This window comes from Ascaphus truei, chromosome 7 (assembly GCF_040206685.1).
Source record: "Ascaphus truei isolate aAscTru1 chromosome 7, aAscTru1.hap1, whole genome shotgun sequence".
In the NCBI taxonomy this organism is placed as follows: Eukaryota; Metazoa; Chordata; class Amphibia; order Anura; family Ascaphidae; genus Ascaphus; species Ascaphus truei.
In genome coordinates this window covers 60,716,104-60,734,282 of record NC_134489.1, presented here as the reverse complement: position 1 = coordinate 60,734,282, position 18,179 = coordinate 60,716,104, and the positions used below count along the sequence as shown (strand labels likewise).

The window sequence follows — 18,179 nt, the reverse complement described above, 5'->3', positions numbered from 1 at the left end:
CACACACACACACACACACACACACACACACACACACACACACACACACACACACACACACACACACACACACACCTCAGTATCTTACCTTCCCCAATTGTACTCACTGTCCCAAGGAATGAGGGCAGTTCAAAAGGATAAAAAAGGTCAAGCTGTTTATTTAAATTATTTATGTAATTAGGAAAACAGCTTTATTTTCATGCAACTAGCCAATGGGCACCGCTAGAGTTGAAGACTAAAGGGAATCGTTCAAATGCTTTTTACGATAGCAAACTGGTTGAATTCAAGGCAAAGGGCAAAAATGAAGGTGAGAAAAACAATTAAACACTCTTGATTCAGGATATTAGGGCTAATAGGCATTGCTTATTCCTATGCACTTTTCTACCATAAGACTTCTTCCAGCGCTGGAAGTTAATGGGCTGTAAGGCGTCTTCCAGCATTGGAAGTCTGCTTACTAAATGTGGCCCTGAGCGCAATCAGTTGAATTGACGTTACACAACAACATATGGCTTGGTCTGGCAAACTTAGAGTCAATGATCTTCAAACTCCTTATATAGCGGGGATTTGAGGCTTTCTATTCTCTCCTCCTTGACCTCACTCCTCCCTGTGTAAATCTCCGGGCCATGATGGCCTGTTACTAAACTCAGACAAGAGCACAGAAAGACAAGCCGTCTCCAAATCTGGGACACGTTGCTATCCCAACTAGCTTGAATTGGGACATTCCCTACAAAGTCCGGTCAGGCTGCAATGCTAAGCTTCTACCAGGGTTAGGAATTCAGGAACACCCATTTACTCACATTGTGATGTTTTAAGGCAGGAGTGAGACATGAAGGGCTGTGTCCACCAGAATTCCCGCTGTTTCCTGGATACATAAAAGAACGCAAATATCAATACTGTACATTTCTGTCCTGTGACTAACGCAGGAACAAAAAAAGAAGTCAAAAATCCACCTATGTATTTCAAGCAGATCTCCTAAACCTATTCCAATTGGCCAAAGACCATATTGCATTTAAAGCTGCAGACCAAGCAATATCTTACATGTTTTTTTACTGTAGTTTTTTTTAAAAATAAATCAGTTCTGTACTATGAGAAAATTCTTGTAGCTTTGGTGTCAGCTCCTTGTCACATTGGGCAAGTCCTTTTCTCCCTGTGACTCTGGCACCAAAAACTAGATTGTTAGCTCTGTAGGGCATGGATTTATTGTGCCCAAAACATTCTATGTGCAGAGTTAAATAAGAAAAAAAAATAATGGTGTGTAATAATGGTTCCCATAATCAGGGCCGGATTAAGACCTTTAGAGGCCCTAAACACTGAGAAGATTATGGTGCCCCCCATATGTAATTTAAAATAAAAACAATACTAAATTGTAAAATAAAGTTGTATTTTTAAAAATGACAAAACCTACATGTAAACTGAAATTAAAATAGATTTTTTTTTTTAACAATTTCAATAAAAACAGCTTCATTTTTGATTTACCAAAAATGTATACAGAACGCATAAATATTTGGCAATATTACCATTACGTTTTTTTTTTAAGTTACTAATAAAACAGTGTAATACTTACATTTGCTTTGAAAATAATTGCAGTGTTAAGAATTAGACAAAAGTTTCCAAAAAACTTGGGAACCGTGGCTGGAGTCCCGACCCCTGGGGCTGGCCTAGGCCCAAGCCGTAAGGGCCTCCCTCTCCCCCCCCCTTCTCCCCCTCCCTCCTTTTTTTTATATGTTAAAATGTTAAACATTTTATTGGAAACTCTCTGTACCAATCTCAGTCATGTGCTCATGACAACTCTGTATTCCTTGTTATATATTTCCAATTAAAAAAAAAAGAGTGGAAAAAAAAATTAGACAAAAGTTTTGAACATACGAAATACTGAATTTTGGAACAAAAACAAAATTTGAAACACAGTCTTAGTATAGGGATTCTAACCTATGTCTCGCGTCGCCCAAAACCATATCGACATAAGATTGAGCACGCGATGTTGGGGTTACGCAAAGCCATGCATTGGCCGCATAGTGGGGATGCAACGAGCCATAGACAACTAACATATAAAATGGCGTCGGTCCGGACATCTAACGTGACAATGAAAATGATATTGGAAACGGCAGGTGTTACAACTATTGTGACCTACAAATCAACACGTACAAAGTTTCCAAATTTCGCACTTAATATTCGATTAAAAAATGCTCAACTTTTTTGCATGGTGGGCCAAAGTTGTCCACAAAGGGCCAATGTTACCCCAGTTTTCGGTATATAGAATATAAGAAAAAAAATAAAAATAATCAAGTGTATACAATTCAGAAAAATATATCAATAATTAAACAAATTTATTGCAACACATGACAGGATCTGATTTCCTCGCATTATTTCGATCTACGTTAGTTGCACACCCCGTGGTTTAGGTGGGGAGAAGTTATAAAGAGATCAAAAAAATGGGGAAAGAGTATATAGTGGAGTGTAAGAAAATCCAAGAAAGTTTTGATTTTTCCCATGGTGACGACTTTGATGCTTTTTGTGAAATATCAAATATCACATTCTTTCGAAAAATATTCTCATTTTTTGTGGTTCCCCTGCTTTGCTCGTGCACTAAACACATGTTTAGTCTGCCTATTGGGTAATCCGACCCCGCCCATAATACTTTGTTTGTTTGTGTTAATTCCCCGGTACTAAAGTATATTCTTTTAGTATAGCAATATAATAAATTATAATGTATTCTCCCCCCACTCGGTTTATACAGCCGCCAGAGGGTCCAGCAACACAACAAAGCAAAGGGGTTTACTATGAATGCAAATCAATGACAGCCTGCAAGCTTGTGTTCACAGAATTGAACTAGAGCCCTTTGAGCCTTCGATTGGGGGCAGGGAGGGGGGCTGTGCACATTACCTTTTGAGCAAGTGGTTGGATGGGATGAGTCCGGCACATCTGCTGAGGTCCGAGGCTTTCCTCGCCTGCCACCACATGGAGTCGTTCTGGTCAACGATCTGCAGGATTTCCCCTTTCTTAAAGGGCAGCCCAGCATCAGCGCAGGGTATGGTTGGGTCCTGCTGCGGCCAGTAATCTGCCATGGTGCGGACGAACAGCTGATTCATGCATAGGAAGAGGATATGTGTGTGTGTGTATGTGCATGTATACACATAGTAATAAGAGGAAGAGGGAAGAAAAAGTCATGAACATGTAAACAACCAGAAAGAACAACAGGGACGACGTCTCTAAAGGACTATCACAGAAAACAAATGAAGTCTGACTTACATTTACCAGACCCTGAGCTACAAAGTTGTTGGAGGTTGATATGTTTCTAGTATTGTATAACCCAATGCAAAAAAAAATATATATATATCTTATTATATATTTGTGAAACCACTGTATGCCTGTCTGCATCTTCCTGTGTCCCTAGGGGAAATCTCATTGGTCCCTTGGGCCGCCCGCCCCCACACCTCTCATTGGCCTGAGGCGGAGTGACGAGACACACACACACACACACACACACACACACTCTGTTGCTTGGCCTCACTCTCCCCCGTCAGTTGGACCGCAGCTCACCTTCCACACCCCCCCCCCTCCTCTCCCGGTGCCCCTCCTCTCCCGGTGCCCCTCACTCTCTCCTCCCTCCCCACCTCACCCAAATCCCCACGCTCCGCAACATCCCCAGCCGCACCATCACCCTCACCGTGCGCCGTTCCCGGAGAGGGGAAGCGCGGCCCTCCTGCTCAGCAGCAAACTCCAGGCTCCTCCCCCCTCGCTCACAACGAGGAAAAGCGCGGCACGGCCCGGGCCTCCTGCACTCCCCCTCACGTGCGCCGGCTCCCGGAGAGGGGAAGCGTGGCCCTGCTGCTCAGCAGCAAACTCCAGGCTCCTCCCCCCTCGCTCACAACGAGGAACAGAGGAGAAGCGCGGCGCGGCCCGGGCCTCCTGCACTCCCCCTCACGTGCGCCGGCTCCCGGACGGAGGGGAAGCGCGGCGCGGGCCTCCTCCTCACGTGCACCGGCACCCAGATGGAGGGTAAGCGCGGCGCGGGACTCCTGCCACTCTTGCCTCCCCCCCCCCGCCAGCTTCCCGAACTCACCTCCTGCCCCAGCCAGATGCCACGGGGTCAAGGTAAGTCACCCACCATCTCCCACCCACGCACTGTCACCCAGTCACCCACACACCCACCCAGTCACCCAGTCACTTTCACCCAGTCACCCACTTTCACCCAGTCACCCACTCAGTCACCCACCCAGTCACGCAGTCACCCACCCACCCACCCACTCACTTAGTCACCCACCCACTCACTTAGTCACCCACCCACTCACTCAGTCACCCACCCACTCACTCAGTCAAGGTCACCCACCCATTCATTCAGTCACCCAGTCACCCACCCATTCAGTCAGTCACCCAGTCACCCACCCATTCAGTCACCCACCCATTCAGTCACCCACCCATTCAGTCAGTCACCCAGTCACCCACCCATTCAGTCAGTCACCCAGTCACCCGGGGGAAGCCCAACCCTGTCGTTCGCCCCCCCAAAATTACATCCAGGGCAACTCCGGATCTCTCAGCTAGTATATATATATAGTTATGTATTAGTAGTTAATTGGTGCAAATCTGGGACAAAAATACTGCACAAGATGAATGAAATATATTGAAAGCAATAGAATTTTTTTTTTTTTTTAAATAAATGGTGCCATTTTTTGCACTTGTTTTGCCTAGATGCATAATCCCGGCAGTGTCAATATCAGCCTTCCAACATTGCTGCCTCATAACCTGCTTATTAACAGTGATGCTCTAGATTCTTGCAGAAAGTTTCATCTTACCATTGTATGGCTTCTTACAGAACGATCACCAACTGGGACCAACTTGAACACGATCGTTCCCTCTGACTGAGCCTACGGTGAAAGGGTCAATAATTGGCATTGGTGGACATTTTCTTTATTGCTTATACTACTTTAGGACCATACCGTATTTGAAATGCCTATTTAAATTTAAGCTCAACAATAATATAAAACACATATGGCTGGTTCAGGGACCATTGATAATTGAGATGTAGCGGAGTTGTAAGGCATTGCTTAAAAAGTTCATGTGTCCATATGTCAGGGGCCCCATAAACATTATTTTTAGACTCATTCTCCTCAGAAATACAAAATAAATCTATAGCGTGTGGGATTATGATAAAACAGAGCAGTAAAGGCTATTTTTAAAGTAAAAATATGTTTTGCATCATAGTAGGAGTGGGGCCTGAAGAAGTTGGAATCTATATTCTATTTTAAAGCACCAGTTTCCATTGTCCACAAAATAAGCACCAGGATTTGGATAACTTGTTCTGGCTCCAGTCCCTCAACTGGAACTCTATTCACTTCCACCAGTTTATCACCAGCGTACAGCAAACCTGGAACGAGATAGAAAAGCCCTGAGGTGCAAATACCAGCACAACTCCCTAATAAAGGACGTGGTGCAGGGTTGGGTTGGAAAAGGAAAAAAAAAAAAAGTGGTACTGTGACTGGGGTTCTAGAAAGTCCCAATCTATTTTTAAGGGGTTCCATGTGGCCACGATACATTTAAGGGTTCAGCAGGTCTTGAAAGGTTGAAAACTACTGTTCTCATCCACCATTTACATAGAGAGCACTTATTGTATTATAACTCCCTATAATCTAGTGTATGGAAATGCTGCATATGCGCTTATTCTTTATTGTTGTACAACACTGCATAGGTACTCAGCGCTGTATACAATGAGATCCACATTGATTGAACAAGGTCAGGACAGGGGTGAGTGCTAATGACAAACCGTGGGAGAGGGAGTCCCTGCCCTGAAACGTACAATTTAATTAGTGTAGTGGGAGACAAGCAGATGCTATAGGATATCATGCAAGTGCACATGGAAATATAATGTGTGCATGTAAGCAATGGTCGGCACTAGAAAATACAAATGAATGCATCCATTACATGTCAGTGCACATGGTACTGCAGTATGTGTGTTTATAAAGGGACGTGAAAGGAGAAAGAGACATCTCTAACCACTTCGGTCAGCCAATCCGCCATGGATCACCCGGGCAACGATGATGTCCCCCGTTATTTCATGGCGTTTAATGGTGGCGCCCTGCCCAAAGAAATACAACGTTACTTTTTCCAAAATTAAACAGTTTACCGAGTGGCACTAGAATACAAATGATGACAAATTCAGATGAATGGGCCTAAAGTGCCCATGTTTACGAAGCGGTGTTATCCAATAACACATCTTCTAGTTCCAGAAGTGGTCTTGTGTAATAGCACCACTTAGTAAATAAGGGCCACGGTGCCTAAGGGCATAGCACCGTTTAGTTAATATGAGCCAGAAGGCATGACTTCAGTGATATGCATGTCATCAAAGAATATGCAGTGAGTGGCTATTCACTTATTACATTTCGGGTTCCCTGGGAAGCAGTTTGGTAATGCATTGTACACTCCTCTGGCAACATACTGTAAGAATTAAACCATAATCATGGGATAACATACACACAATGTAGGAAACACAGAAACGGCAACATTATTTAGCTCTGTTTTTGTACAGCAAAAAATAGTGTTTAAACACCAAGCAAAAAAAACTATATTTATATCTACAACAATATAATTTATTTAAAACAATATCGTAGAAAATGATGAATCCCTCTTTCCCAGTTAGTATTCCAATCCAGACCCATTTATAATAATGTAATCATTGCAATCTGGAGTTTGTTGCTTGAACTCAGTTGCCCCTGAATTCCCATACAAAAACATCTCTACACACAACTACTTATTTCGCAGTTCGTATATATCAAGTTTTTGGTGCTTGGAGCACAGACAGGGAGGTGACTTGTTCTAGGCCGGGCTCACCCCCATTAAAGGCAGTGACATTACCAATGTACCATTACTTCCTCTTGAAGCTTTTATTCCCACTGGTTGTCTAAATATCAAGCATCTATAGCAGGTGTGGCTAATGCCAGTCCTCAAGGGCCACCAACAGGTCATGTTTTCAGGATATCTCTGCGTCAGCACAGGTGGCTCAATCATGACTGAGCCACCTGTGCTGAAGCAGGGATATCCTGAAAACCTGACCTGTCGGTGGCCCTTGAAGACTGGAATTGTCCACCCCCTCACCTATAGGCTTGGCATTCATATGGCCACTTACCAGGGGCTGCTTGTTTTTCACCAGACACACTATCCGCATGGCCTCGTCATTCTCGGAGATGTTATCTGGCAGCGGAGGGAGAATGGGCTCGAAATCTTTCTGCGCCACTGTATCATGGGCAGAAAGTAAGGCCTGGCAGAGAGAAGATAGTCATCAGCGGCTGGGAACCAGGGTGTGTATCAGGAGCTCGTTGTGCAAAGAACTTGGAGCCCAGCTGGAGTGTTCTGGGTGTTCCGTGCAAAGATCTGCACATTACTTTTGTGAGAAGGTTTTGTAAAATGCTGAAAATGTTTGCAGATTTGCTGTATTTTCCACAAACGTACACACTCCGTTCCCGTTATGCACTCCGGGCAATAAATGTTGCAAAACGGCAGTTTCCAAAACTGGTGAATATTGGATAGCACATATAGCGCTCCAAAATTGTGACCCCCCCCCCTATACACGTCACGCATACCACGCTATTGACTATATTATTTTGTTTCCTCTTTACTCTTTGCAGTGGAGGACTTACAAAGATAGTATATAATTGGTAGTGTAGGACCTGCTGACCAGGTTAAACCTTGATGTGGTTGCAGTCTCGAAATTTTTGGGTTCAAAGGATTGAACTAAATCACTCATACTAATGAGAAGAAAAACATAGAAAAAACATAATATACTAAATAATTTGTCATATTGGATGTAGCATTGGGATTTCTTTGGGTGGGTTGGGTGGGTGTCAATAGGCAGGGAGAGAGCATTTGCGGTGACCGTAGTATATCCGGGTGCAGTGGCAGAGACAATTCATTAAATCGGAAAACCGCCCAGCACGTGCAAGCTTTGTTCAAAGACTAGATGATTTATTGCACAAGAGATCGATGTTTCGGTCCCCTACGGACCTTTTCAAAATAAGTTAGTTGAAGTGAGTTCAACCCCCATTTACTCCTTGATAAAGATCGTTAGGGGACCGAAATGTCAATCCTTTATGCAATAAATAATCTAGTCTTCAAACAAACCGAGCAAGTGCTTCCCTTCTTCACGAATATGTATACATATACTGTACTGCACCCTCCTACTGTCTCCAAGTTCTACTTATTATCCCTTACACCAGGGGAGCGAAATCTTTCCCCTGCGCACCCCTGCCAGATGTTCCCCTCTCCATGAGCCCCCCCCCCTTACCTTGACTCAGACGTTCTGGCGTCATGTTGCCATGGCGACACGTCATCAGAAGACGTCTGAACCAAGGTAATAGGGAGTTAGAGGCCTTCGCCTCTTCCCCAGCATTTAATTTAAATGCCTTCGGGAAGTGCGCGGGGCCTCGCTAACCCCTGCACCCCCCCACAGATCTCGCGCCCCTCCCCCCACGGGGGAGCGCCCCCCCGGTTAGCGCACCCCTGCCTTACACTAAGGTTTCCAGGGCAAGGACTCTGTTTCCTCTGCTGCCACTGGCTGAAGAATGTCTTCCGCTGCTCCCACCTCCACCAGGATGTCACTGTGGTCCTCCTCATCCTCCACTGGCTGCAGACAAGTCAAAACTACCCGGCCGGGTAATTGTTTTTCCCCCCAGGCACCCGCTACATCACTAGTCTGTAGCACTTATTCCCATTATATCTCATTATAATGTCACGTGTATTATTACTTCTGTGAAGCGCTACGGACAGTGATGGCGCAATAAAGATATACATAGATTATGAAAATAACTTTATTCACAACCCCCTTGAAAATAGATAACTTCATGCATCCCCGTCTCCCTCTCTTACAGTGACCGCTGCCTGGGATATGGCAGGTTACTTGCCGGTGAGATCTATCACTTGCCTTGAAGTGTGCTCCCCGTAACAGACGCCTCAGTTCCCGAGTCTCTGCGGATGGGGGTAACTCCCGCAACACATCTACAACCTGACAACAAAACAAGTGAAGGGGACACAGTGTTACGGACTTCCCAGCGTGCTCTTGTTTTACTTCGCACCGTATCATTGGCAGAGTAGACTGCTGGAACCTACGTGTGCGCTGCTATGTCAGTGGGGGGTTTTAAACTCGTGTTCAGAGGAACGCAGGATTTCTGCTGGAGGTTCCCCGGGGGTTCTCATTTTTCTAAACGTTGGAGATGTTATTCAAGACCCAATAGTTTTACTTTGATATATTTTTTACTCTATTATTTCAAACCGTTTATTACATTTATACTGTAATGTTATATACAATGAATAGATGTCATTTATTTGGAGAATGTACGATTTGTTACGATAATATTTTTATAAACATATACTTTGGGTTCTGCAAAGTCCCAATAAATATTTCAGGGGTCACACAGTCACAATACAGGTTTGTAGGGTTTTGCCCTTTAAAAGGTTAAAACCAGTGTGCAGTGCCAAGGGTTAACCCCTTGATTACAAATAATTTAACACTTACAATGCCTGTTGTCCTAGTGATATTTTATTAGGCCTCAAAATCTTAGTTTAACCCCAGTATTCACAAATAAGTGCAGTGCCGCACCTTGATGGCCTCTCTGGAACTTGATGGGTTAAAATCAGCCATGTTTTTAGGATCGAGTTACAAAAATCATAATGACCGCTTTTTACCAAAATGTTAACCCCTTTACGGCCAACAACATGTTGATACCCAAAGCAATCTGCTGAGCACTGACCTCCCTGGATAGCGCGCGGGCTTTGGGTACAACAGGCAAGGGTCGATTTCTGATGTACTGGTGGAGACATTCATGCACCTGCAGCAGGAGAGCAGTATTAACCAGAGCACAGATACCCATGTCAGCAAGCAACACACGCATGTACGCTACTGTATGTACATCTTTATTTGTATAGCTCCAACCGTGTACATAGCGCTTCACTGCAGAAATAGACGCAAAGTAACACGAGATGCAATACATACTGAGAATAAACGCTTCAAAAAGTAAAGAGGATAAAAGGAGTCCCTCTCCCAAAGAGCTTGCAATCTATGTGGTACAGGTGCGCCAACGAGTATTCTAACACTTGCCTTGGAAAATCTGGGTTTATCACCAACAAGACCCAGGTACATGCTGGGTACATGCTGCAACATTTCACACATTTCTGCAGAGACTAATGGCCCATCGGATTAACACAGCAGGGGTTCCTGGCAGTCCCATTCAGTTTGAATGGGACTGCCAGGGACCCCCGCTGTTAATCCGATGGGCCATTAGTCTGTCTGCAGAAATGTGTGAAATATTGCAGCATGTACCCGAGTCTTTTTGGTGATTGCCCCTGATTTGTTTTAGAATAATCGTCGGCACTACAGTATGTAGGGAGAACAGTAGGAAGGGGTTATGGCAAGTGCGTCTGCAAATGGCGAGTACTTTGCAGTTACTAAAATGCATCACTAGAGAGGAGAGCTTTTTGACGGGCCATGAAGCTACTTGTCGGATATTGAGAGGAAGGGCATTCTGAGGGGTGCGGGGAAGTGAGAAAAGTTTCAGGCTGGAAACAGAAGACCTGCTTAATCAGAATGCATGAGGTGAGCTGGGGTATAGCACACAGAAGGTCACATTGGGAGTGCACCAATTCACAAGCTGCACGATATGTAAGCATAGTTATATTACAACCCCAAAGTAGGAGATTATTCTCCTCCGCTGGTACCACTCAATTCTTAACGTACCTGGGGAAATGACTAAAGGCGCTTTTAGACTGCGATTTCTTTAAAGGGCGCAATCCCCAATAGTCGGACAGTTTCATTTCTTAGGGGCCTCAATGTCCATCTAGTTTACCCATATCCCACCCTGTAAAGTATAGGAAAGGTGGGACTATGGCTGTACAAACACTTCCTGATCACACAGAAGGGAGCAGACAGAGGAAATCAAACCCCTCCCATCAAACTTAAAAAAAAAATTTTTTTTTACTTATAGGTGTCAGATTTGGGTAACAATGGGCATCAATTGAACAAATGGGACCCTTAAACATGTCACTGGAATTTGTTTACTTTGGTCCTAGGAGGGATTGGACCTTTAACCTATTGCGTGCGGGAGAGGTGCAGAACCAGAGTGCTACAGCCTCTCCGGCACTTCGCGGTCACATGGCTCCTGATGACGGAACGGAAGAGGTGTCGCCTTCCATTCCTCAGCTGGCCGACTAGTGTTCAGCTCCCCAGGCGCACAGAGCGTGATCTTCCCTAGAAAACTAGCAAATAGCTTGTGCCGTAGCTAGTACATTGTGGACCTCAAGAGTGTCAGACCCCATGTCATAGTAGCTACATCCTGGGGCACCCAAAGGGTTACGACTGAACTGGGTATATCTATTTTAATAAGCAAAAATATACAAAGGGCAGATTCAGTTTAGGCTTTTAACCCCTTTGCTGGAAGGAGTTGGATGGAGGCGATGTATATATGTTTTGCAGAAAATTTGGCAAATAGGTGGTGGTTCTGATCTGCCAGGGTTTACACGAGACCCCCCTGTGCTCCAGCACATGACGCCTGGTCTGGTTGTCCTTTTACCTTGAGCAGAGACTGCAGCCAGGGGGCCTGGAGCAAGCTGTACAATACACCGATCCCATTCACATCGCGGTTGTAGAACAACCCCAGCTCCTCCAGAACCAGCGCCAACACCTGGGAGAGTCCTTGGGCAGAAAGCAGACCGTCAGAGTCAGGTAAGCTTCACCTGAATGTTTAGTACATTCACCAGAGTGCAAGTAGCTATTCGTTGTAAATGGTTGTTAACCACACTGTAGCAAATACCCCCGCAATGTGTTCGCTAATCATTTATCCCACTTCTATAAAAAGAAAATGTACTAAATGTTTTTATTCTTATCAAATCAGTAGTTACTGGAGTTCATAATATAATTGATGGATGCCCCAAAACCAGAGAAATAAGTTACTTTCACAAGCACCAGGCACTGGGTCTAATCTAATTGTTATAACTATTTTGATGAATACCTGATCCAATGAGCTTACAATCTAATTTATTGTTATCCAAAGCACAGAGAGAAGGTGACTTTCCAAAGACACCAGCAATCTAATGTCTATACTATAAGTATTTTTTAATTGTGTATATTTTGAGCCCAGGTGTAAAACTATGTGAAAGCTGTGCAGTCCTGTCCGACTGAATGACTGGTACCATTCTCCTGAAGACACCCTGGAGTCGTTTCCATGGATTCCCTCATCCTCCGAGATTCCCCGGCCTTCTGTGGATGAACCATTCAAACTGTCCGCTTAGAGCAAGAGAACACGGGCTGCAAAGCAGAACAGAGCACACGGGAGCCTTAGTTCAGACACTAAAATAAGGGGAAAGTCAGGGAGATGGTTTGCAAAGGCAACCACTACATCTGTATTCTGGGCCTGTTCATTTACCCACAAATGGACCAATATAAAATCAATAGCACAAAAATGGTGATGCTTATAATGGAGAGAAGTAAAGCATCATAGAATACATCTTAACATGAGTCCACCCAAAAAAATATACATCTTACTTAAAACATGTAGTCTTATTTTTATTCTTTATGGAATATCGCACTATGAGCTTGATGTTGTATAAATCCCGCAGCAGCTGTTTTGGGGGAGAAAATGTAATTGACGTCAACAAGGATTTTCTACCAAAAAACCCCACCTATGCCTAAAATGTATATATTAAATAGCACGGGGTGTGTTTAGAGATAATTAAAAGGAGCAGCTCAAAATAGTTCTACTATACATGCGAAAGGACATTTTTAACATCTACTTTCAATTGTTATGATGCTGGCAGCTATCCTTGGGAGCAAGTATAATATACAGTATAGGACATTGTGTTTTTTACTTCACATGTACAAATCTCCTACAGTACATATGAAATCCACGTGTCCATCTGTCTAGAAGTTGGTCTGTCTACTACAAACTTTTTGCTTGATCAAAAAGGGGAGAAAAAACAGAGCACTACATCCAGTGCTGGCAAGCCAGTGAATAACAACAAGAGTGCGTTCCCACAATGAAAATTAAAGCTTAATTAATGGATCAAAAATACAAACAAAAAACACCAACGCGTTTCGGACTATAGATAGCCCTTAACACGTTGGTGTTTTTTGTTTGTATTTTTGATCCATTAAATAAGCTTTAATTTTCATTGTGGGAACGCACTCTTGTTGTTATTCACTGGCTTGCCAGCACTGGATGTAGTGCTCCGTTTTTTCTCCCCTTTTTGATCATGTCAATCTGTAGACTGAGGCACACTTAGTCCAGTGTATCCAGCGATCCAGGGGTTTACTTCAGATCGTGGACATTCATCCCATGTGAGTTTATTCCTGTTGATCTATACCTTCATTTGGACATTGAATTGATGTTACTATACTGTTCCATGGAATTGGATGTTTATTAGTACTGGTCACCGGCAGGTGTCTATTATTATATCCTTACTACCGTGCTACGTGGGATTATAGTATACCAGTCATACATCTTCTGGGACATTTATTTTCTTTACACCAATATCTACTGAAGGGGTTAGTTATTCTAATACGAAATTCATTATTTGAACAATCCTTTAGTGCTGCTTTTTCTACTACAGAGCACCACACAACATTTTTTTCACAAACTTTTTGCTACCTGCTCACGTTATAAATCTTTGGAAAGCTGATGGTGCCTTAAATTTCCAGAAATGTCACCCTGAAATTTGGCCAGAACCCTTTTAGTTTTCTCTTACATTATTTTTATTCGTGTCTTATATATTTCTACAAAATTCATGCATTCAACCAATGCAATGGAGAGAGATTTAAAATATTGATAAGGTTTCCCCCCCTCCCCCCCCCCAACATACTTCTGCTCTAAAGGCAGCACCAGCAATGACTGAGTTAACTGCCCATCCTTTTTGCAAAGAGGTGTTAATCTGCTTAACATTTAGATTTAGCTAAAATGGTTACATCACAAGAGGGGACACGAATGAATGACGTATGTGCAGGTTACACAGAAATAATTCAGTGTGTCGTAGGATGGTCTAATTATAATGGGCAAAGCATATACTTCTGAGGCATTCATTCAAATTCTCTGGGCTACTCTCATCAAGGATCAATGGTAAGAACTACCTACCAGCCTTCAATAGGGCTGCGAATATATTCATATTTAGTCATAGCATGTTATAAGAATACCAAATTTTAGGTCTAAACATCAATGCTTAGCACCATCATGCTTTAGTGACATAAGAGATTACAGTACACAGATGTCCGACGTAAATTTTAAAGGGCTCCAGGGAGCCACTTACCCCAAATCATGACAGCAACAAGTCTTCATTTAATCCACCGGAAAACCTCACACCTAACCAACTGCTGTAAACTCAAATCGGAGATATAACCAAGTTCTTAGCTGCCTCATAACATTACGGAGATGACAGGTAATGAATGAATCATTACGGAGGGACATTTCTTGATCACCTCTATGCTTGAATGTCTGCAGTAACCCATGCTGGCCACCTGTATTATCAAGCACAGAATGCAATTCAGTATTCAGATGTAAATTCTTACCTGGATACAAAGCAAAACGAACCACCATGCCCATTTCGCTTCACTAAGTGTTAGCAGCAGTGAACTGGCTAATCCAGCCACATCCTCTTCGTTGTAATCCTAGCAAACCGATTCCACAAACAACGCAGGAAAGACTTAATCAGCTTTGTTTAAAGCAGCAGTGCCAAGATCTTCAGACACCACCATCCACAGCACAGTGAACCCAGAGAGGGAAACTCATTTGTAATGACTTACATTGGATACTTATGCAGCTCTACCTGTTAATTGTGACGGGCAAGGAAACTTTTTGGAAAACCCTTAACACAGGCCACATTGCAATAGCTACTGTTCAGTCTCTGCTTCCTGCAAGTGTGTAAACTGCAAGACATTTGGGTCTTAGTACCACTTTAGCCCATTTTTACTAAGCCGTTCTAAACCATAAGACACCACCTGGCAACAGAAGATACCTTAGAGACCATTCAAGTGTATATGGCAATCGGATTAAGCTAGTTCCTTGAACAGTGATCACAGTTAGATGCTAGCCTACTCCTCGTGCAGGGAACATCTGGCCTGATGTCCAATTTCATAGATGCTACAAATTCAAATGGACTGAATGAGGAACACTGTGAAAAATAGCCAAGTATCTGCGATTTAGGGAAGAGCCAAATCACTCCATGGAAAATGTGGGTAGAGGTGCCATTAAGACATGTCACTTCTACTCGAACTTGTAGAAAAACACATTACAACACAAAATGCGGTACATAATTTTAACACATGCCAACATCAGGACAAAAATAGACAAAGCAAATAATAAAATCCTTTTATTTGTAAACCATATTTAGCAACTATGACAGTTTGAAAAATGCAGAATAAATAGATTTAAACAATCCATATAAAATAAAGTTTGATTTTCGTAAATACAATAGATCTTTCTGTGCATGTAGAGGCTGAATTTCTTTATTAGCAATTTATTTTCCTTGTATTTAGCAGAAGACAACTTTTAATACATTCCTGAACATTAAGCACACAGCAGAGCGTTAAGATGATATTTCTGTTAGGCTTAATACACAATGTCCTTCCCACAAAAGTTACCAAGCTTCAAGCAAGGTAAATTGTGGAGGGGGATATAAATATACCCATTATCTGGAAAAGGGAACAATAATAAACACCTTGAACCACACATTCAAAGCAACAGTACTAGCAAAATAAAACACTTTGTTTTATAATCTAGGACTATTCTCATAAATCATTTTTTTTTGTGTGTGGATGTTCTAGGTTTATGTTTATTTGTAATTCACTCCCGTGCACGTGAAATTATCACTACTACCTCTAAACTGTTGCACGATCATGCTCAATACTCATGGGAGTTCTACTGGAAACTCCAGAACCACCGTTACTTAGGCTGCCCACCTGATCCTGCTTACATGCGATTACACAGCTCAAATACGCATCTCATCTCTAGAGATTTTGCAGAACGTCACTGGATCTGTGTTGAGCAAGACTTCAAAACGATGTCTGCGTATTGAAATCAGGATCATGTGGTCTCCCTAATGCTTCATTATCCAAGCGACTAGGCGATTTTTAGTTGGTTACAGACAGTTCATCAGTTTATCCAGCAAAAATTACCATGGCGCCTCATTTGTTTGTTTTGTTACCAACCATCCTCACCTTCCTTCGACTGCTAAAAGCTCTGCAGTTTTATCTTATATTCTTTATAGACAACTCATCCACAGAGAGAGATGAACCTATTTTAACCATCTTGATTCCCTGACCACTACAAGTCACCTTTCACCTTTGTTTGTGAAGAATGCCTCTACAGTGGAAATTAATTGTGCTGCTGCTGACTTATTACCAGGTTTTACTGACATTAACACTAACAAAATGACCCATTCCCTATCAGAAGGCGTGCAGCGCAATGCGTAAATTTGTGATCAATGATCTGGCCGTGTCCATCTGTATACAATGGGTAAAGCAAAGTAGACAGCTGCAAATGGAGGCATTAAAAGGAAATAGCAAGTTGTTGGTTCTTTTACTATAAAATGTAACGTTGTTGAGAACATGCAGAAATATCCAACAAATTCAGGCCACCAGAAAGACAACTTCTGAACTGGTTTATTGCCATTATATTTACATGGATAGCATTGACTGCATACAAAAGAACAGACAAGAAGCACATGGTAAACGTAGGGGTTATTAAAATGTAGCTGCAATGCACCGAGTACCTGCTATGTAAATCAGGTCAGTGGGTACAAACAAAACCTGTATTGGTTATATTGTACAATGGATCTCTATTATATATTTAACTTGTGTAATGGGACTTATCTTGTCAGTTTAAGGTTTTATATACATATATTTAAAAAAAACTTTGTATGTATTAATTTGGCAGACAATACTTCTATGATCTTTCATTCTGTGTGTATAAATATATACACATATTGTTCGTGTGTGTAATATATACACACACACACACACCCACACACCCACACACCCACACACACCCACGCGGTTTATAGCGATCACCACACCTCTCAATGTTCTGCAATAACAAGCCCTGTGCATAGGTAAACACTGATCAGCCTTTTCCACCCTTTACTGCTGGGGGGCCACCAGGCTGTATAGACTCCTCAGTGACAGTAAACTTTGAAGCGAGGCTGACGCAGGGAGTTATTTCAATAACAGATTGCTGATACTGTAAACCATTTCATGTATGCTTGTGCCCATTCTACAGCATGAGCAGCAATGGATACTATCAGATGCATGTAGTATTTCATTCACTTACCCCAGAAAGTACAACTTCCTCTGTACAGTACTTTTTATTTTCCAAAGTACAACTCAGCAGGTCGTATAACTTGCCTTCCACAGTCAAAGCCAATATAATTATTCCAAAGCATTGTCTGCATTAGTTTAAACCGTAAGAAAAAACACAGGATTTACAAATTTCTTTTGTAAAAAATACCCCATAAACAAAAAAAAAAGTCTTATGCTTTTGTCAAACACCAATCATTAAGCAACGTCTCACAGCACCGAAGACGTACAAACGTCTTTCTGAAAAAACGTGATTCAGTGTTATTCTTCGTATTCCACACACTAGTCAGCATAATGCACACTAGATTAGTGCTCTCCTGGATTACAGTGACATGCCTGGCTACTACAAGCCATAACAAAGTTTGTTTGACGGTGACTTTTTGAGCTTGGTCATGGACACTGATGAGTTTTGGCAGTTGTCTAGTTGAGTTTCTCATGCTGGATCTGGTAATAGCACGCCTGCCGTGGAACAGAATGGAAATTGGTCATCTGGAATATATGCTTTAACCATGCATTCTCCAAAAACATGGCCATACAGATTTCTGATGCTGTCATTGTTACAATATTTAAGTAATAATCCCAGAAGAACAGGACATTACTGGCCAATAATACCCTGGCTGGAAGAGTTGGAGGCTCGAGGCGAAGCCGAGGGACTTTAACCCAGCCAGTTTTCTGGGTTCACAGAAGATTTTTGTGCAAAGGGGATATGAATCTAAAGATCCCAAATACTCCAAGGGCCTCTTTTACAGGATGGTACCAGTGATTATTCATAACATCGTAAACAGCCACATGGTTGGTGACTGAACAAGACCTTTGAGCTTCTGGACATTGAGGAGAAAGCATATAAAACACCCCTCAC

The 18,179-nt window shown here is 42.6% G+C and overlaps 2 protein-coding genes across 12 annotated transcripts in view; both read right to left on the bottom strand.

The window, feature by feature from the left end:
* MPP4 (MAGUK p55 scaffold protein 4) overlaps nt 1–14,773 on the bottom strand; it is a 37,612-nt gene extending 22,839 nt beyond the window's left edge. For 2 of the 8 annotated variants that reach the window (XR_012802660.1, XM_075608626.1), the window contains exons 1-12: nt 14,537–14,772; nt 12,172–12,286; nt 11,553–11,674; nt 9,738–9,815; nt 8,912–8,992; nt 7,121–7,252; nt 5,992–6,073; nt 5,280–5,365; nt 4,794–4,865; nt 2,884–3,080; nt 798–862; nt 89–106 (exon numbers count right to left, since the gene is read on the bottom strand). Coding sequence is in view for 6 of the 8 variants with exons in the window: in XM_075608626.1 (XP_075464741.1) it covers nt 89–106; nt 798–862; nt 2,884–3,080; nt 4,794–4,865; nt 5,280–5,365; nt 5,992–6,073; nt 7,121–7,252; nt 8,912–8,992; nt 9,738–9,815; nt 11,553–11,674; nt 12,172–12,253 (1,015 nt within the window). In the remaining 2 variants the exon portion in view is untranslated. The other 6 variants (XM_075608622.1, XR_012802659.1, XM_075608625.1 and 3 more) reach the window with 6 other exon arrangements.
* Nucleotides 14,774–15,321: 548 nt separating this feature from the next.
* ALS2 (alsin Rho guanine nucleotide exchange factor ALS2) overlaps nt 15,322–18,179 on the bottom strand; it is a 49,865-nt gene continuing 47,007 nt past the window's right edge. For all 4 annotated transcript variants that reach the window (XM_075608612.1, XM_075608614.1, XM_075608613.1 and 1 more), the window contains one exon: nt 15,322–17,779. In XM_075608612.1, the coding sequence (XP_075464727.1) occupies nt 17,741–17,779 (39 nt within the window). In that variant the 3' untranslated portion in view covers nt 15,322–17,740. The remainder of the gene's footprint in view (nt 17,780–18,179) is intronic.